At 34.2% G+C, this 21,672-nt stretch overlaps 2 protein-coding genes across 20 annotated transcripts in view; both read left to right on the forward strand.

The window, feature by feature from the left end:
* The window catches only part of LOC108138528 (nuclear factor of activated T-cells, cytoplasmic 1), a 46,605-nt gene extending 44,357 nt beyond the window's left edge, over nt 1-2,248 (forward strand). For all 4 annotated transcript variants that reach the window (XM_041707166.1, XM_041707168.1, XM_017260789.2 and 1 more), the window contains one exon: nt 365-2,248. In XM_041707166.1, coding sequence (XP_041563100.1) covers nt 365-369 — 5 coding nt within the window. In that variant the 3' untranslated portion in view covers nt 370-2,248. The remainder of the gene's footprint in view (nt 1-364) is intronic.
* A 2,276-nt stretch (nt 2,249-4,524) lies between these two features.
* Nucleotides 4,525-21,672, forward strand: part of LOC108138520 (zinc metalloproteinase-disintegrin-like batroxstatin-2) — a 30,521-nt gene continuing 13,373 nt past the window's right edge. For 4 of the 16 annotated variants that reach the window (XM_017260773.2, XM_017260768.2, XM_041708257.1 and 1 more), the window contains exons 1-18: nt 4,526-5,350; nt 11,599-12,402; nt 13,227-13,277; nt 13,478-13,626; nt 13,812-13,868; nt 14,146-14,219; nt 14,283-14,355; nt 14,791-14,937; nt 15,003-15,302; nt 15,372-15,541; nt 16,024-16,193; nt 16,276-16,439; nt 16,547-16,711; nt 16,782-16,926; nt 16,994-17,165; nt 17,351-17,470; nt 17,557-17,743; nt 17,933-18,083. In XM_017260773.2, coding sequence (XP_017116262.1) covers nt 12,333-12,402; nt 13,227-13,277; nt 13,478-13,626; nt 13,812-13,868; nt 14,146-14,219; nt 14,283-14,355; nt 14,791-14,937; nt 15,003-15,302; nt 15,372-15,541; nt 16,024-16,193; nt 16,276-16,439; nt 16,547-16,711; nt 16,782-16,926; nt 16,994-17,165; nt 17,351-17,470; nt 17,557-17,743; nt 17,933-18,083 — 2,365 coding nt within the window. In that variant the 5' untranslated portion in view covers nt 4,526-5,350; nt 11,599-12,332. Of the gene's footprint in view, nt 5,351-11,598; nt 12,403-13,226; nt 13,278-13,477; nt 13,627-13,811; nt 13,869-14,145; nt 14,220-14,282; nt 14,356-14,790; nt 14,938-15,002; nt 15,303-15,371; nt 15,542-16,023; nt 16,194-16,275; nt 16,440-16,546; nt 16,712-16,781; nt 16,927-16,993; nt 17,166-17,350; nt 17,471-17,556; nt 17,744-17,932; nt 18,084-19,321; nt 19,428-21,672 lie in introns of all 16 variants that reach the window. The other 12 variants (XM_017260770.2, XM_041708259.1, XM_041708267.1 and 9 more) reach the window with 6 other exon arrangements.

Consider the following 21,672-nt stretch of genomic DNA (forward strand, 5'->3'; position numbering starts at 1 on the left):
GTAAAGAAACACAAAAAACTTAATTTTGTTCGATTTTTCAAATTCAGCGGATCCAGTCTAAAGATATAGTGCTAAGGATATCAATACTTTGTCTTAAAATACAGTTAAAATATAAAACAAGATGTGTACAAAGTATCAGATAATTGAATTTAATAGTTTTCTCAGAACAAATTTACCAAAATTCGGCTTTCTAACTGTGTATAAGCCAAAAGTATTTAAATTCAAATCTATATTAAATTCTTGAATGAGTACTTATTACCGATACTAATGGGTCTAAAAAAACAGGCTTTAATAAAATCGTTTCTTTTAGACAACCATCGACCACAATATTATATGGCTAATATATTTTTCTCTAATCTTTCAGTTTAAACGGCTTTAAATCAACAAATTAAACTACGTGGATGCGTTTTTTTTTTAAATAACAATAAATGTTACTCCTACACAGGCTTAGTCTTAAGTTTATATGTAGTATCACTAACCATGTTGTATGGTTAGTGGTAGTATTTAGGCAACACACACACAAAACCACACACAATTAGACGGATTAAAGGTTTCAATGTGGACCAACTTTCTGACCAAGCGCGTACGGAACAAAATCGGAAGAAGAGAATGAAACCCACAAAAAAACACACACACACACACATTAGTAGCTGTAGCTTTGTTTACGTTTAAGAATAAACCATACTTTATATGAATACCTACATTAATTTTTTTTTTTTTTTTTTTTTTTGCTATTTTAATATTGATTTTTAAAAGAAATAATCAACTTATCTCAAAAGGTTAAGTTAAAACAATGATAACGACTGCCATATACCTACGAAACATAAATGAACTCCCTATAGTGAAGAATGAAAACTGAAAAGGAAGAATTCATATATCAACCTTAAAAATCCCAAAATTTAAAGAAAGAACTAACTTTCTAAAAAAAATGTTGATTACACTTTTAGCAGGAAGCCCTAATTTTCAAAATAAAGTCTGATTTGTAAACTTCCTTTATATTTGTTTGAGAATTTAAGATATGTTTTCTAATAAAAGCCTAGCTATATGTTATGGCGTTAAAAATTAAGCTTATTACATTTTGGGAAACACGAAAAAAAACACGAAAAGAAATAATGATTATACAGTTAATAATTTATATGAGAAAAAGTACATATTATGTGTAGCTACGAATATAATGAATATGCGAGAAATTCCAAAAGACTTTTTTGATTTAAAGAAAATGCAATTATTTTGTTTATGGTTTAATCATTTTTATTTTAAATTATATTCAAGAAACACACAAATAAAGATGCAACTAACGTTATTACTATTATAATAATTAAATCGCTATTATTATGCCTACCCTTAATGTTGATAGTTGTTATGTTTAGCTTTGTAAGCCAGAAATTGGAGTTATCCTAGCCCATTTACCATACGAAAATAAGACCCAAAAAACTGAAAACGTAAAAAAGAACAAACCAACAACCAAAACACACCGAGAAACGAATTAGAATATTGTTATACCGATTAACGATTGAATGAACTTTAACACATGTTAGGTCAACCCGAAGTAAATATAAAGATCGAGAGAACTCTGCATTTGTATGCTCTGTGCCCAACTATTTATAAACATTTACAAATATTCCAACCACGAATTTCACCCACTCCCAAGAATCGAACTAACTGAGAACGTATAACTATAAATGTTTAATTTTTTTGGTATTAGCTTGTTACATATTAAACAATTTGATTGACATACGTAATCTAGATGTTCATGGAGTCGATAAATGTGTTAAACAATCTCAGAGATTGCATATTCCTCATTAAATTAAATGTTACAGTCGAGTCAATGAACGACAGAGATAGCGATAGTAAGTGCAACTGAGAAGGAGAGAGATAGAAAGAGAAAATGAAAGAAAAAGAGAGGGAGAGAAGAGCCCGCGCTTAAGAATTGTTAGTGTTAAATGTTATACACCTAAATATACATTATTTATGCTATATATACACACATATATCTAACTTTACAATGAATAAAATAAATGTATTTTTGATGTTCTTATTGCCCAAAGTGCAGAGCCGAGAAACAACTGAAAACAATGAAGAAAACTCCCCAATCTTTGTATCCGACCTTTCAAACGTATCAATTGATAAAATTATTAACTCAAAATCCACACCACCACAATTTGTCTAGGATCCCCCCTCAAAAACAATATTAATCTGCTCGTTATCTCTTTTTATGTGAATAAAAAATGAAATCTTTCAAAAAGAACCAAAACTGTTGCATTATTATTCTAAGAGAAATGGCTGGCTGCTAATATTTTTTACATTGAAATTAAATTCAAATTTTTGACGACTTGAAATTAAATATTTATAAGAATACAACTAACTAAAGATAATATTTTTTATTGGGAATGCCAGCTGTTCAGAACCATCACTGTAATGGCTATGCGTCCGATTTTGGGCAAGATACAACAAAAAGACTCTTTGAAAATGTTTTATTTTCTTATTTCGCCAAAAACCCAAAGAGACCGCTTAAAAATCAGTTTTTAAATAAAAAACCTGGGAAATAATTGTCAGAAGTTAGAGTGTCATGCATCGTTGGATTCGTCATAAAATTTCCAATCAAATGGCATTCACAGCTAAAATTTTTCCAGGCTTTCAAATTTTGGCAAAAAATGATGATGTACCCCCTTATCAAAAATGCGAAAAATGGCCATTTTTAAGAAAACGACTTTAAAAAATCGTTTTTTATATCGAAAACAAATTTTTTTTTCGAGAAATCGATCGGGATGGATTTTATTGGTCGCCAGCTGTACAAAACAGTCACTTTTATGGCTATGCGTCTTATTTTGGTCAAGTTACAACAAAAAGACTTTTAGGAAATGCTTTATTTTCTTATTTTGCCAAAAACCCAAAAATACCGTTCAAAAATCAGTTTTTGAATAAAAAGCCAGGGAAATAATTGTCAGAAGTTAGAGTGTCATGCATCGTTGGATTCGTCATAAAATTTCCAATCAAATGGCATTCACAGCTAAAATTTTTCCAGGTTTTCAAATTTTGGCAAAAAATGATGATGTACCCCCCTTATCAAAAATGCGAAAATTGGCCATTTAAAAAAAAAATGACTTTAAAAATCGTGTTTTTATATAAAAACAAACTGAATTGTTTGTATTTCGATCGGGATGGATTTTATAGGTCCCCAGCTGTAAAAAACAGTCACTTTTATGGCTATGCGTCTTATTTTGGTCAAGTTACAACAAAAAGACTTTTAGGAAATGCTTTATTTTCTTATTTTGCCAAAAACCCAAAAATACCGTTCAAAAATCAGTTTTTGAATAAAAAGCCAGGGAAATAATTGTCAGAAGTTAGAGTGTCATGCATCGTTGGATTCGTCATAAAATTTCCAATCAAATGGCATTCACAGCTAAAATTTTTCCAGGTTTTCAAATTTTGGCAAAAAATGATGATGTACCCCCTTATCAAAAATGCGAAAATTGGCCATTTTTAAAAAAACGACTTTAAAAATCGTGTTTTTATATCAAAACAAACTGAATTGTTTGTATTTCGATCGGGATGGATTTTATAGGTCCCCAGCTGTAAAAAACAGTGACTTTTATGGCTATGCGTCTTATTTTGGCCAAGTTACATCAAAAAGACTCTTTGAAAATGTTTTATTTTCTTATTTCGCCAAAAACCCAAAGAGACCGCTTAAAAATCAGTTTTTAAATAAAAAACCCAGGAAATACTTGTCAGAAGTTAGAGTGTCATGCATCGTTGGATTCGTCATAAAATTTTCAATCAAATGGCATTCACATTTTCCCATTATGTGCATTGTCCGAGATTTTCTTAAGATTTTGTCCAATTTTTTAGGTATTGAGTTTTAAAATCACTTAAAAGAACACCTTTTGCACACCTATGACGGAATCTTCCAAAATAAATGTTAAATAATTGTTGCATACCTTTATAGCCTCTTTCAAAACGATGGTGATTTTTGTGGCACTCCCAAAATTCAGTAAAAACTTTGAAGCCATCTTGGGCTGCATGTTTGGGCCAATTTCGTTTTATAGGAATAGGTGTATAGGTATTTACTTTATAAGGTCGGGGTCGGTTGGTGCCTATACGGTATACGCTCATAACATAAACAGACGTACCCGGAGTGTAGGTCTGGTAGGACCCTCCGACTACTCCTCCACGTACTAAATTTCGGTGCGAATCAGTCGAGAGAGCTAGCAATCGAATCGGAATCGGAATCTGATTCGGAATCTGATTCGGAATCGGATTCGGACTCGTACGGATGGGACAGAATACTACCACCACCACTACGCTCCCTAGAGAGCTGAACTGGGCTGAGATGGTAAAACGCCGAGATGCTGCGAGGAGAGGGCCGAGATGACCGACGTGTTGGGATGACCGGGATTCGGGACTCGGAATTCGGAGCTCGGAATTCGGAATTCGGTATTCGGAATCCGCAGTTCTTCGGTTGTGCGGCTGCGTCGACCCCGCAATGGCAATCGTTTTTCGCCTTTCGCCTTTCGCCTGGCCTGCCCAAATCCTGCAGACGTGTTCGAGAGCTTTAGAACGTTGTTTGCAATTGCGGAAAGCGGTAGCGAGGCAAGAGACACGGTGATAGTTTCAAACTGAAAAGAGTGCAAGATGCAAGAATAGCCGAGTTCGAGTCAGTGGAGCAATAGTTAATAGGAGAATAATCGGAATTATCGGAATAATCGGAGTCGGCGCCCCAAAGATCCATCAAATAGTCGAGAAATAACACAATTATTACTGTCAGGCCAGAACAGAACCGAGCAGAACAGAGCAGAAAAGAACAGAACAGAACGGAAGTAGTAGAAGTAAAAGTAAAAGCCTCGTTTTCCAAAAACATCATCCATAACCAACCACACACTGTGAACGAACATTAAATGAAAAACGCCGAACGGGTTGGCCAAAATGTGAAAATCCAATTCCAATTGCAAATCCAACAAACAAATTATCCAGAATCAAATGATTGATATACATATACGTGTATGTAGCAGCAACGCAAACCAAAAGCAAAATCGGTTACAAAAACCAAACTCATTTTAATCAAATATGGGAAAAATAAATATAGAATAAGTATATATACATATATATGCTGAAAGCAAGAGCGAAAGCGAAAGGAGAAAAGATCATAAAATACATATTTTATGAAATTTTTTTGCATATTTTTTTTACTGTTTGGCCAAAAACTAAACTGAGTGTGTTCATAAAGCAGTACAATGTAAAATTAAACGGAAGGATACATTTAAACGCAAGGATAACAAATACATAACTAGTTTAAACGACTGTGACTGTGACTGTTTCAATGGATTCGAGTGAATTTTCTGTAATTCCGTAGGTAAGTCGAGCCCAGATAAGGCACATAATGATTTTTTTTTTTCATTTTTTTTTTTTTTTTGCAATTACGTACATGTGTACTACACTTGTATGTACAAATATTTCTTACATATAGACGCGTATACACGAGAAAAGTGTGGGCAGGCGAAAATGTTGCCCAGGTGATGTGCAAAAGGGCAGATGGAAATGGATAGGATAGTAGTGTAGAAGGGCACTATTGCGAAGGGAAATGTGTGCTTTGGCCAAAAGTAATACCACAGCCCAGCATACTATTATTGCGAATATAGTGGGCCCCAGCTCGACGGCTCTTGAACGGAAACGAGGCGCGGCTGACTGCGCATGACCAATGAATAATAGCGATACAGAAATGCTTTTATATCCTATCCCACACTTTGTATTCCAATGCATATTCAGCATGCCTCTCTCTTTACATATCTCTGTCCCTCTCCCTCTACCTCTCCCTCTCCCGCCCCCTATCTCTCTGGCATCTCTCTCTAGTGCATTGGCACGCTGCGAAGAAGGAGTTGCAAAAACGATTTTTCGGATTACAATTTACTAATTCTCGGTGGAAGTATGTAAAGTGTGTCACGCTTTCTTAAAGAACGTGTGTTTTTCTTGTGTCCTGTGGTGGGGCACATTTATCCACAATTACTCTGGATATCTGGACATCCTGGACATCCTGGGCATCCTGGGCATGCGTTGCCATTGACCCACCTACCCCAAGCTCTGCACGGTGAAAAATATCAACAATTTTCAGCCATCGGCATCAGAAACTTGACAAAGAAATGCCGCCACCCCAAATTCCCGTGTGTAACAATTTGTTGCCTTTGCATAAAACTCGTTTGAAATTCAATTCAGAAAGAACGTTCAATTGTGAAAGCTTACTTTTATATGTGCTCAAGAGTGAAGTGTTTTTACTGACTAACTTTAATGCTCAATATGAAAAAAAAAAAAGGACTTGGTCATGTCTTTTTCAAAGCACATAAGGCAAAAACAAAGTATTTGGAAGATTGCCTTAAAGTCAACAGTGTTTGAGATTTTACTTTAAGTGGCAACGCCCAACACTTGGCGATCTGGAACAGCTGACAGTTCCTGCTGTCAGATCGCGCTCTCTGTCACTCTCTCGTTAAAGTAGATGCGGATATAAGGGGGTTCTCCCGAATTGACTACACATATACAAATTATTTTATTTCAACAAAAACAATTTACAAAAAATAAACGACGCGACATTTTCCTATAGTAATCCAATTTAAAACAAATTAAAATCGTTTTTCTAAAAAAGCAAACGAAAGTGAATGTTTCTGGTTATTGGCTTTCAAACTGTAATTGACCGACGGACAGATCTGGTAGCGATTATATACAAATACGCCCTAAGGTCGCAAATGCCAAAATTTTAAAACCCCCAGCTATCGAAAAGTCAAATTTGTTAGTCTTTATATAAATGTTAGTTTTTTTTTCACATTAAAATATATGCATTTATATAGCCATTTATAAGCATTCCTAATGGGTTTTTTTCTGTTTCCTTTATTTGCATCTAAATAAAAATGTAAGTTAAAAAAGTTTATTGCATACATGTATTCCTTTTGCACATATAAACTACTGAAATATTGAACCATTTAAAAAAGATTATATGGATTTTTTAATAAAAGTTCAAGGGAGCACATTTAACCTGGCCACTCAAGGAATTTTAGTTTTGGTAAATGTTTATCTTAAGGATGAGTGTTATTTTTTTTATTTTAAATAGCCTATAAATAAATTTCAAACTCTACATTACATTATTTAATAAAGTTCTTTATTTCTATATTAAATCCTGCGTGTTTTTGCAAACTAAAAATTATTTTTTAACCTCGATTTTTCAAAAGAAGTTTTGTAATTTACTTCATAGGGTCGGAAGTAGTTTTAAACTTTCTTACTGACTTCTGAACATAACTACAAAGGCAACACAAAATTTGCCTTATGTTATTTCCAAAGTAAAATTTATTTCAGCAGTTAAGAGTTTAAATGCCAATAAGAAATCGATATTAAATGGCTTCGCTTTTCTAGGCTTAATATTAAACCGGTATTATCTAAAATTAATAATCGTCGGTATCGAATTATAACTAAGGCGTTCTTAAAATACTTCTAATTATTCTTTAACATGTTTTTTTTATTAGCTTATTGCCAATATAATGCCTCTGTTAAAAATTGTTTTAATATACCTAAGTAATTGGTAATAAATTGCGCTTTCAACTTTAATGTTTAGCTCTATGCACTTACGGCAGCTGCATCGTTTACAGATAGCTTACAGTATTTATTTCATTTCGTTTTAAATTTGTATAATAATTATTTGATTTCGTTTTTAATTTGTACAATAAGGATTAGCAAATCTAAAATATGGAATACAATTCGCAAGAAAAAGCCATTTGATTCTAAGTCATACAATCGGTCTTAAAGTAGCCATTTGCTCTTAACATTTTTCTGTGTACGTTTACGTCTTTTAAAGTTTGTTATGTGCTTAATGCGTACAACTTTAATATTTTATGGAATCAATACCATTCTTAGCAATAAAAACTTTTCAACAATGAGTTGGACAACTTAAAAACGCTTACGTGCAAAAGCATAGGATTGAGTTTTGAATTCTCAACTTGGTTTGAAAAAGGAAAAACAAATTTGTTTTGCGACAGTGGACAAGGTGTTGTTATTTTTGTTATAAAATTATGAAGACATAAGAAATTTTATTGGCCAAGAGATTCATACACATGTGCATCCATCTCTGGCGAGCTGTCTAGTCGGAGGCTGCGCAGTCGCGAGAGAGCTGACTCTCGCGTTCTTCTATTTCATCCCTTTATTTATTTATTTTCTGCCAGCCGCCGCTGTCTGGTGTCTGCCCAAGGTTTCTACCGCGAACGCCCTCGACACCAAGAAAATATCTGAAAGTTATTCAGAGTTTGAAAGCAAAAGACTAAAAATCACGGTTATTCCAACTTAAAAATAAATCTGTAAAAATTAAATTTACAAACGGATTGTTTAGACTCAGGGCTTGTTTTCTTTGTCAATGTCCCATGTTCAAAATAAAGCTATAACATTAATTTTTTGGGCTTTGAGGGAATATTTTTTAACGTACGAATTGTTATCGTGTATCTTAAATTTTGATAATGTCGTCAAATTTTGTCGAACCTGAATCATGGACACACATACACACCTTTGTCGATTTAGTTTTGTAAGCCAGTGTTATCTGGGTCTTGTTTATTTTATTGAAAGGTGGCTGTAAAAAAAGGGATATGTATGAGCATTTCAGCCAACAGTTTCACCAAGTAAAACTAAATTCAAAGTTTAAGTAAACAGATTTGTATAAGATTTTGTTTGTTTTCTAAAATCACGAAAACTCAACTAATCTAAGCGACTTACATATAATTTACATGAGATAATTGATTTATATCAGAAAAAAGTATTAAGGTTTATGAGTATTTTTCTTTTTTGTTTTTTTTTTATTATTTTAGAATTAATATGTGATAACATTTGGTTTCACGAAACCTCTATTACAAATTCAACTACTTAATTAAAAACAACAAAACTTTTTATCACTATTAGCTACGATTGGATAAAAGAAAATATATATATAGACGTTAAAATTGTATTTTAGCGATCAGAGCCTTTAGCCAATAAAAATAAACACAAATGTACATAAAGAGTGTTAATAAATACTCGAGACAAAACTACGTATAGTACTTTCTTTTCTACTCTATTTACTCTACTTTAGACCACATATGGGAATGATGTTTTCCTAAGTGTATTCTTTATTCTAAACCTAAATCTGATAACATAACAGTTTCTTACCCTTTTCCAGCACCCACAATATTGAAGTAAAAATGAAAAGATAATTATGAGTTTATGGATTGTTATTTTGTATATCTTATATGCATCTTTTTTTGAACTTGCAAGTTGGGGGAACTTGTTGATTAAGCCACATTATAATATTATTAAATATATTTGTTTATTGAAACAAAAAATTGGGAAAATATATGTGATTGACGATAGTTTCTTTCTACGAGCTTATAAAATCAAATCAAAAAGTGTTTTTACACTTATATGTGTTTTTAATATTCTTAAAATATATTGTCTAACTTTTTACTTACATTTTTGATCAAACAGTTTTATACTTATTTGTTGATTGTGGATACAATATTTCTAAATATATTGCCTGAAAATATATTCTTCTTCTTGTCAAAGTTGGTCTTCCTTTCTTTACTCAAAATTTCTGTTTTAACACGGCTTCGAGATTGTTTTTGACATTTTCTGTGCTCTATATATTTAATTCATTTATGATCCGAAAAAGGTAAACATAGGCCAATGTTTCGGGCTAGCACTGTAAGCTATCATCCCGAGTAAATTCATTGTAATTGCGCATGTAAAAGCGAACTATGAATGTAAACAAAGATACGGTCCCTTCCACCGCAAAAACTGGGTTCTGTTCTGCTCATCAGTCTGTGCAAATCCATCCGCGAATACGATTGCGAAAATTCTATGGTCAAAAAATTCGGTTTCAGATCAAAGTTGCCGATAAAAATAAAAATTGTAAGGTGTTTTAAGTTCCGATAGATTTGTCTGAATCCAAACTCAAAACAGGTAATAAGTGTAAACTGAGTGAATGATGGATTTGATGCAAGCTTGCAAACCTATTTTTGAAACTATTCGCTGCCATTCGCTGATGCATTTGCAATCCGCTTTCTTACCGCCTAATGAATATTAATTAATTAATAGGATTTTTCTGCTAATTGAATCTTCTTTCTACAATTTCTCTGTCACCGCTAAATGTCTGTCCTTGCCTAATTAGCGCAAATTAAAATTGTCGGCTGTGGCCTCGGTGGCGCTCTTCACTGTCCGGTCCCCAACATTCACATTCACATTCACCTTAGTGCCCAAGTGGCTTTTCATTAGTTTCGGTTGAGCAATTCGCTAATGCACAGCTCTAAACAGATTTAACGCAAGCTTACCGCAAAAACTTCGAGAATCTCGCTTAAAACCAACTAAACTAAACTAAACTCCATTTCAAAGCAAAACCTAACAAAAAAGACCACAGATTTGCTCCACTGTGAGAAAAACGGAACTCAGATTGAAAAAATGTTTCTTTGGCATATATAAAACCTCCTTGGTAATACAATGACAATTCTACGAAATGGAAACAACAAAGTTTTTCCATTTTATTATACCCAGTTCCAGGTGTAAGCATTCCAGGAATATGCAATATGCTAAATTCATTGGTATCCGATTTTCTGAGTAAAATTTGTGTTCATATAAATCGCATCAAAAAACATTAAATCTTCAATTGAATTACAAAATTCAATTGCTTTAAAATAAGCTTTCGTGAGTGAAAAGCGAACTTTTCATTCAATCCGCCAACAAATTAAAACTACAAATAAATACGCTGCCCTAAAAATATTATCCATCAAGAACAGTTCAAAAAAGAACAAATCTATCTGGCGCAGAACAAAATGAAATTCTTATTCCAATACTAAATAAAGATATGCAAATTTCAGAGTATTTCTCTTTTTTTTCGAAATTAAAAACATTATATTCTAGTAAAATAAAAAAGATACAAAAATTGTTTTACTACATAATGTAAAGGAAATGCAACTGCAAAATATTTAAGTGTTTGCGTATAATGTTTTTAGTAATCAACAGATATAGGAAAAACAGAGAGAACCTAAATTGAGTTTAAGTTCTACACATGAATAAAAAAGAAAACCAATTCGGGTCTCTATTTAAGTTAAAGAATAAATAAAATTTAGTTTTAAGTTCAAATCGTGGTTTTACTCTGATTGATAGACATTTTAAATTACAAATTTCGATTCTAAGGTACAGAAATTTTAAAAAGTTCTTATAAATAAAATTTAAAATTCTTATTAATAAATTTTTAATTTTTTGTCGAAAATATTTCCACCTCACCTCGGGAATTTTCGCAATTAGACACAAAGTATAAATTTCTATATTAGATTTCGTTTTTAGTGATTTCTAGCAATCAAATACTTTTTCGGAATATCATATCTCAAGATTTCTTCCATGGAATAGTCTCTCATTGAAAATTTTGGAACCTAATGTGTGTGACCTAATATATATTAATTTAGTGTATTCACCTACTGCTAGATGTTAGCTAATAACTTATAATAATAGCAATAACTTATTTTAAGGAATGACTGTTTTATGGAGCTCTTAAGTTTGTCTTCCGTAGATACCCTGATCTCTAATATATTTACATAATTTTTTTTGCAGCGTCAAAGGACATCGCGTGCTTAGAACTTACGGCGGATTTTGATGCATTTTAACCCAGCTGCGGTTGTTTTAAAAAGCCGTTGTGGCATACGCTCCAAAGTGTGAATATTAGATTCGAATTTAATATAATTATCCTGCTAGCTTGTTTATTTTGCGAGCTTCCTTGAGTCGAATCGAGTGAGTTCGTGTGATGAATGCACAATCCCAGCCGAGTCTGAAAGCCATTAACACCCAAGCCTCAGGCGCACTGTAGCCCCAATCGGTTATATCGCCACCAGTCGGTCAAGAAGGCCAAACCACTGCCACAGACAAACACACACAGAAAACAGAAAATCAGCTTAAAAGCAGCTAAAAAGCAGCTAAAAAGAAAAACAGCTGAACAGCTGAACAACATAAAACCACATAGAACAACACTGGAACTCAGCAAACCCCAAGGAAAATTGTTTGGCTGTTGCGATGGATTACTAATGCTAAACGGAGTACTGCAAATCAATTCAAGGCCTGCGGCTGCCACAGATAAATACAGATAAATACAGATAAATACTGATAAACACACTACAGGAGAGAAGTTAACTAACAACTAACAAACGGATATTTTTAAGCACCATAAAGTACCATATGAAGGCAGTTTTCTATAAATTATTACTGGAAGGAATTAGGAGAGAAAACTAAGACTTAGAAGTGGGGCTGGATTCGACAACTTCACTTTTAATCACAACCTTGCGGCCGCCGTCATGTGGATACAAATCGCCTATTTAATCCTCATCATTGCTCAGCTGTGCGCTTTTGTCACATCTGCAGGTGGTGAGTAGACTACTTTATAAATGACCTACTCCTTAAAGTCGTGGCCCTCCGACAATCGCAAATAGTTCGGGATACTGACGTTTTTTAATTCTTTTCTCATAATATTTAACATTTTATACGCGTTCAATTTGATATTTTAACCGAATTCCATTGCAACATATAGCGTTAAGAAGAGTATGAGACAAAATAATAACCACTTTTTATAGATATTTAGAGTCCATGTAGCATCTGTGCTACAATTAAAAAATAGTATGCTTTACTTTAGTTTAAACCAGACTGGTTTTATTTTGGACGAGTGTGGAAACTGTACGAATGGCCATCCGAACAAGGGTATATAATTGATTACTAAACTGTTATTAATGCGGCTTGCACCTTGGATATTGTAGGGTTTTAGAATTCCTACGCTTTACCGTAGCATACGAAATTCGGCAAAGCGTTTGGATTCTGAAACCCTACTAGTCCATTATCTTTTTATTCAAAAATAAAACAAGCTAAAAGTTTAAAAGTTTTCTTTGTGCATACGAGGGCGGGTTAATAAGTCCGTGGCCAAATATCTACAATTTTCCCCCAGTAATCGTATAGCTAGGCAAATTAAATTGAAAAGATACCTCCGAAAAAAATTCTCCCTTTTCAACGAATACTAAATCCAATTTGTAATCCAAAACAAAAAAAAAACACCTAAAACAAAGTATTAATTTGTAACCAACCAATATTTGTTAGCTCATATTTTAACGTATCCGATAGCATCATCAAAATCACTTAGTTCAATAGAATATGTATCTTGTGGATTACAATTAAAATAACTTAACATTGTCTTCTTGCAGAAGCAGATTACACACTAGATGATTCGTTTTGGAATGAAGAAAGTCCTGTTGGTGAGTATTAAATTCATTACAGTGCCCTATCCCGTCCACATAGACTTATATTTTACTTAGAAGTTTTTAAGACATTTTAAGAGTACCCACAACTTTCCAAATTCCAATCCAGTTTTCAATACATTCAATTCATTTTAAACAAATTTCATTCTTCGGTTGAACAACATTTAACGCTTTTGTTTGTCTGTCTTTTGTTTTAGGTGAGGTGGAACGTTTACTTAAAGAATACAGGCAAAATCAAGAGCTTGTCCGTCGAATCGGTGGTCATTATTACCAAATTATATACCCTGTACAGCTGCGCCATCACGAAAAGATGGGCATATCTACGCGTGAAGTCAGTCTCCCAAAGGTAAGAAATTGTCATATAAAAAATATAGATCCACAAGAAATTATTGCAAATGAAACGTTGTATCCAATAATTAACTGTTAATAGAAGAGGGAAGAATTATTAATTGAAACCTGTTAAAAAAGCTTTTTTTTTCAATTTTGATTATAACTAAATTTTGGACATTTTACGTCTTGTATATTTTGCAGCCGGGACAAAGACCACGACCACACGACGACAGTGGATTTAACAGGGGAAGAACAAAGGTAAGTTCTATTGCCCCAGTGACTTAAAATAATATTTCGAAATATTTTAGGTAGCCTTTTGTCATTGCTTTAAGTTTTTTTTTTGTCTCAAGCCAATTTTTTTGTTTTTCATCTGCAAAACTATGTAAATAAAAAACAATTTGAATATTCTATATCGCTAATAGAATTGATCATTCAGCCCATTTTAAATTGCTTCAAAAATATTACATTTTCAATTATGTATTTTTCATTAGGTTCTTAGTAATTATTAAGCTTACATTATTGTTTCAACTTACAGAAACACTTCCATCGTACATCGTTGCTAATTAAAGCATTTAATCACAAATTCCGTTTGGACTTGGAGCTTAATTCGTAAGTTATTGGTAATTTATTGTGCGGAAAATACAGTGATATTCTTGTACTTTTATTTTCCAGGCAACTTCTTTCTCCAAACATACAACAGAAACATTACCACGTGGGTGGATATCTTGTGGACGGAAACCGACATGTGAGTTAAGGTTTCAACATTTCAAGAGCTTTACTAAGTAAACGTAAACGTAATGCAATAAAACGGGAAAATATGCAAATAGCTAATATTTTCACGTTATGTTAGACTTTCTGAATATAAATTGAATTTGCTAAAGCGGAATGACAATCATATTGTTTTGTTTGATACATTTCAAACTATAATTGTTTGGTATTCGAATCTGTTAAAAATCAGTTTACAGTGACCACAGGTTAAAAAAAAGGTGTTGTTTTAGCGAAAATAAAAATGTCAAATGTCATTTTTTTAAAGTAATTTTTATTTTTCAGATTTGTTTTATTTGCTCAAAAATAATTACTATTCCTGAAGCACAATTAACATACAAGCATCAACAAATACTCATAAATATTGAAATAAAACGTTGATTATTAACCATTTGGTCCTTCAACATTTCGACAGGATATCGAGCACTGCTACTACCATGGGACCGTGAAGGATTATCCTGGTGCCAGCGCTGCCTTTCACACCTGCAACGGAGTGAGTGGCGTCATCCACATTGGTAACGAGACATTTGTCATCCACCCCTTTTACGGCGGGGATCTATCGGTAAGGGCATGTGGTTGGCACGACATTCCAGTGAGTTAACGAATAGTTACTCGATTTGCGCACAGAAACATCCGCACGTCATCTTCGAGGCGCGCACAAAGGCCAACAAGGGATGCGCCAACTCGGGAAACTTGGACTCGTGGCGATTGTCGCGTCGCACCAAGCACTTGTCCGCCGGAGTGGCCGGAGTGGTCGAGGAGATCCTACAGGGTGGTGTTGGACGCAATAAGCGGGACGTCAGGGAGGCCACCAAGTACATTGAGACGGCCATCATTGTGGACAAGGCCATGTTCGACAAGCGAAACGGCAGCACTCGAGCGGAGGTCATCCACGATGCCATACAGGTGGCCAACATAGCCGATCTGGTTAGTATTATTGCTAGCTGTCAAAGGTCGCCTCCAAAACTACATGACTACTTTACGCTTGTCTTTCAGTACTTTCGCACCCTCAATACCCGTGTGTCGGTTGTGTACATAGAGACCTGGGGAAAGAACCAGGCAGTTATCGATGGCAGCAAGGATATAAGCAAGGCCATATCCAGCTTCAACGACTACACCTCGAGGAACCTTTTCCAAATTGAGCGAGACACAACGCAATTGCTCACGTAAGACTGAAGCCACATCCCATTTTTTATACTTGTAACACATATGTACATACTAGGCAGAAACCACTTTTGTTTTTGCTTAAATCGACAAACTTGTGCAGTAAACTTACTTAAACAAAATGTTTTTTGTTGCATTGCATTGACAGTTTACTTAACCACAATACTTGTCCCTTAAACAGTCACTGTGCATTTATAAATCCCAACTGGTTCGTTCCAGACAATTTGAATTCAGTGTAAATTGATAATCATTATGTAATTTAGTACGTAACATTTACTGTCAATAACAGTAACGTTTTGATCAATTCAATCAACAATTGGTTAATTTTTCAAAGGAATTGCTTTCTCAGTGGCAATACTGAAAAATGCCTTTTGAAACAACCTTCTCCTGGCAATTAAGAATAACTAAAACAAAAAACTTACCCCATCGATGAGTTTTTCAAAATTTTTGTGATTTTTAAATATACTTTATTTTGCGACTACAGCGGTGAAACATTTGCGGGCGGGGAGGCTGGCATGGCCGTTCCCGAAACTGTTTGCACGCCCCGTGCTGTGGGCATCAGCGTGGATGTCAACGTGTACGAGCCACACCTACTGGCGGGAACAATGGCACACATGATTGGCCATAACATCGGCATGGGACACGACGACGGACGTAAGAATTATCCATTTATATGCCATATGCTATTGTTCACCAGCACAAAATCCAAATTTTTTTTTTGAATTTTTTCCCGTAGGCGAGGAGTGCTTCTGCCGCGACTGGCATGGCTGCATCATGGCCCAGTCGATTGTGGGCCAGGAGAATGTGCAGCCCTACAAGTTTTCGGAGTGCAGTAAAAAAGATTACATTGACGCATTGCGGACTGGCCACGGATTGTGTCTGCTCAACAAACCGAATGAGGTGGGCACTTAATAAGTTTGGCGCTTTCGTTACCCATACTTTGATCGCATACTTTCCATTTTTGAATTACAAATATTATGTGACAAATGTGATTTTCCCTGAAATAGATTGAGCTGCGCCGTAACTGCGGAAACAAGGTGGTTGAGGAGGATGAGGAGTGTGACTGTGGTACCTTCGAGGAGTGTGCTCTGGACCCCTGCTGCGATGGCATCACCTGCAAACTAAAATCAGAGGCACAGTGTGCCAGTGGGGCATGTTGTGACCAATGCCGCGTAAGTTCTTCATTTGCCTTCACTCACATATACATACTTTTGTAATCGAGTTATATCAACCCCTTTGCAGCTGCGACCAAAGGACACAATTTGTCGTGACTCCAACAATGAGTGCGATCTTCCTGAATACTGCGACGGTGAAATTGGCCAATGTCCTTCCGATGTATATAAGAAAAACGGATCCCCATGCGGACACACCAAGACTGGCATTTCCGGTCAGTAAACTACTTAAACTTAGTGCGTACATCAACGATTCTAAGATTTGTCTTTCTATCTGTTTAGGTTACTGTTTTCAAGGATATTGTCCCACGCTGAGTTTGCAATGTGAGGCGATTTGGGGTTACGGTGGATCCGCTGCGGATCGTCAGTGCTATGAGCAATTCAATTCCAAGGGCTCCATCAACGGACATTGTGGACGAGATGCCAATGAGCATTATATAAAGTGCGAACCCGAGTAAGTGCAAATATATATATATAAGAGCCTTTAGGTCGGGACGTAAATCTCATGGGACTGGGGTTGAAGTAAATATTCTTTTTTTTTTCTTTTCTTTTGTTTTTTTTTTTCTTCCATTAATTGTTTGTTTGTTTTTTTCTTTTCTATGGTGTATATTGAAACATCCTATATATTTATATCAACAGGAACGTTCAGTGCGGTACACTGCAGTGCAAGGATGGCGAACGGCAACCAGTTAACGATGGGATCGACCAGCTCTACTCACGAACGATCATCTCGATCAAGGGACAGGAATTCGAATGCAAGTGCGTAGCAAATAACCATAACCATCAGGCGATGCCGGCCGAGTAAAGGTGATGTTCGGATCAAAATAGTCTCACAACCGTTTGAGTATTCACAGGGCGACCAGCGGGCAGGTGGGTTCCAATAGCTACCCAGAGCACGGCCTTGTCAAGGACGGAACTCCGTGCGGCGATAATTTGATTTGCCTGAACCAAACGTGTGTCAGTTTGTTCCCCCACGTGGATCAGACCAAGTGCCCGGCAAACACACAGGGTCAAGAGTGCTCAGAACATGGTGTAAGTTCATAAATTGTGCCATCCTTCTACCGTAAACATGTAGAACTCTTGGGCATGCACATCCATATATCCATATATCCATATATCCGTATATCCGAATATCCGTATATCCGTACATTCGTACATTCGTACAATCGAACACGAACGAAAGCCATTACCACGACCACACTCTGCATATTGCCATTGCAGGTCTGCACTAACTCAAATCGCTGTTTCTGCGACATGGGATGGGGCGGCAATGACTGCAGCTCCGTCGTTCTGCTCACCACGGCACTGCCAACCGAAGCACTGCCCACCCCGGAAAACACCATCAAGATGGAAAAGAAAGAAACCCCATATGGTAAGAAATAGTGTCTATGGCGTCGGGTTCCACGATGCTTGTATCTTACCTTGCGCCAGCTGGAAGAGACTAAAAGAACAAATGAACTAAGCTAAATCAATTGAATGATATCCATATCCATATGCATATCCATATCGGATGGAATTGAACTGAACTGAACTGATTTGAACTGGTCTGATGAAATTCAAACTATTCTATCTTAAGTACTTAAATGCTAGGAGCGCTGCCTGAATTAAAAATATATAAAATATATAAATATTATAAAAACCGAATACCATTAGAAAAATAAAAAAGCACTAAATAAATTCAAGCAGGGCTCCATTGAATACCAACTAAGTGTTGTTGAACAAGGTCACTTTTGCCTAATTTAATGACGTCGGCAGCTCACAATTGAATAATTGGGTGCAATCTTATGCAATTTAGCTTTGCTACTTGTATGACAATGGTAGTCAGGTAATTTTTCATTTTGACAACTTACACAATTTACAACATGTAATACTCTTGTACATTGCAATCCCAATTTATAAATTGATCATTTAAATGAGTTCTTAACGTCTTCCTTTATTTTTGTACAAATTTATTATATTAAAAGGGTTAAGCGATGAGTGTTACTCTCACAATAATATACTTCGTCCTAAAAAATTAAAAGGTTAATTTATCAAAATTCTCAAGAAGAGCCGAAATGTATTGGCTGGGAATAAAATTTGCACAAGATATTTTATTTTTCTATTTTTTTCTTAAGCATATGTTTTCTTTTCTCTTTTTTTCTTAAACATATGTTTTATTTCCTGGTGTTTGAAGCATTCATTCCAATGGAAGCTAACTTTGGAAAACTTAGTTTTTTTACCCTCGCAGCACAAAGAATAGAACATTTTTTAGACAGTTTCGCTGTCAGCTTTTTGATACCCATAAATATGTATCATAAGGTAAATAACTAAAAATATCTTTCTAATATTGAAAAAAAAATCAAACCGGTAAGAGATATACCCAATATCTCTATTATTTGGAAGATCGCTTCCAAGAAAGCTTCGGAATATAATCGTCTGATTTAATCTGCGTCTAGAAAAAAACATATAAGAACTTTCAAACGTTGTACGCGAACAGAGAGAAAATCATATATATTTTGATTTATTTATTTTTCGAGCATGTTATAATGTAATTTAAAGCCGCATTACGAAAACTGGCGCATATATATTTATATACTTTGATTAAAAATAAAACGCAACCACCATTTGCAGGCACCTCTGACCAAAATAGGATCAGCACATTAACCATGGTCATCATTTTAACAGTTATCGTCAAATGTGTCTTCATTAGTTTTGCAACACTGGCCGTTTGCTACAGGTAGAGTACCCAGCAAGTCAAGCTCCTCCTCTTATGAATTTAGCAACACTACCATCACTACACATAAGTTATACAAGTACATTTTAATATGGTCAATGTCTATTTTGTTGTCAATCAATTAAGCAGGATACATTTCTATTCAGTCTAAAGCGTACTTTCTGTTTCACTTGAACATCTCTGAAAGTGATAGCTCTATAAACTCCATTTTCCAGAGTAGATAATCAGTTAATTAGTTAATCAAAACAAAGTCAATTAATTTTTGAACATTGTCTATTTACACAAAAATATTGAAGAAATTTGTTGCAAAATTGAGTCATTAATATTTTGATTAAAGGCAACAGTACGGATGAGTGATATTCAATTAAACTGTGTGATACTCATACGTACTGTTGCCTCTAATCAACAGGCTCTTTTGCCCATAAGCCAAAATAAGTTATTTTAATTGGCCTATTCAGGAAAATATACTTTTTATAGCTGCTATTTTCATTTAAAGAGATCTCGATACTTTTGTAAAATTTACGAAGTGACGCTTAGGAATAAAGGCCTGTTCCTCTTATAATGCACACTTTTTTCAAGTGTCCTTATACTGACTGTCAATTAAAGCTTCGATAATGTGGCCAATTAATGCTTCCATTTTCTACATAACATTTGCTCTACGCAATACCGCATAGATTGAAAAGGATAATTATTTCAAGTGTTCTTTTTTTACATGGAAAAAAAATTCGGAACAGGCCATAGTACATAGTTTCAATTAGGGTACCCCCTCTTCAAATCGCTCTTTATTCAATCTTAATACTTGTATATAAATCATTGCCACATCCTATCTTCATTATGAAGTGCAAACACATATATTTAAATATATATATTTGTGTCTGAACTCATACCTACATTTACATTCTCGCATTAAGCATTTTACTGTTTGACTGCTCTTTGGACTTCATCGCTGTGTGTAAAATATTCGTAGTGCTTTTATAAGTTTCAAAATTGTATTTGTGCTTGTAATTTGTCGTCGTAATCCACAAAATGTACTGTCGATATTTTTGTGTATAATTTGGATTTTTAATAGAATTCTATTATTATTTTCTATATAATTTATAACAATATGCATATAAAACTGATTCAGAAACATAAAAAAACACAGCAAAAAATCGAAATAAATTGGAAAAAAAGTATTATTTACGAATTTACTTAAATATATAGATAAAGAAAAAAAATTATTAGGTTATCTTTAAGTTGTTATTTTTACTCACTCCGCCCGTAGGCAAACTCACACACATTAAACAGCCATCATTTATCGACATACAAACAGAATGCGCCGACTTTTTTTGCGAGTGTGAGATCTATATAGTAATATTCAATATTTGAACACCAAAAAAAAAAAAAACAAAAATTTAAAAAAAACGTAAATTAATTTTCTGGGATATTTCTGCTTTTAGAAAGAATGTATGTTTGGCTAATGAATGTGTTAAATACAAATAAAATGACTGTCCTTTTTTGGGGCTATTAAATATTCAAAAATATCGCTTATATGCCGAAGGGTACTTTTTTTTGTATCCAATAAAATCGACCCTTGATTGATATTATTTTTCGATTGAAATAGGTTCATCGAAATCTTAACCCATGGGTTTGATTAGCTGCATTTTTTAGGCAAAACAATCTGATAGAATTTATACTTATATACAAATAAAAAAAAACTGCGATAAATGGGAATACATATAGATTAAATTATGCGAATTAATGAAAAACATTTTTTTATTTACAAGAGCCAGTTAAATTTTTAAAAATTTACTAAACTTAATGAAAGTCCTTAAACTTAGATCATTATTCTTATAAAAAAAATGCAATGTAGATAAAAACAAAAAATTTAAAATATTTGATGTGAAGTGTATTTATTAAGTTGGATAGACTTAAATGTTTTTTAAAGCTCCGAGGGTACAACAATTAAAGCCTGCCGAAGTTAGTATCTTTTATTGATAATATGATAATTACATATATGCGTTGCTATTTCCAAAGCTAATAAAATAATTAATGCATTACTAAAAATTGTAATAAACAAATAAGTGGCTTTTAAGCTTTTTAAAATTGTTTCTTGATTAATTGATTAATTAATTAATTAATCTTGATTAATTAGTATTAGAGAAACCTCTTCTATATATTTTTATATACTATTTTTCCATATGTAAGATTTATGTTCTGAGATAGTTTTTGATATTTTCTTTTTCAAGCCAGTCAAAAAATTTAGTGC

Source organism: Drosophila elegans, unplaced genomic scaffold (genome assembly GCF_018152505.1).
Source record: "Drosophila elegans isolate 14027-0461.03 unplaced genomic scaffold, ASM1815250v1 contig_149, whole genome shotgun sequence".
Taxonomy (NCBI): domain Eukaryota; kingdom Metazoa; phylum Arthropoda; class Insecta; order Diptera; family Drosophilidae; genus Drosophila; species Drosophila elegans.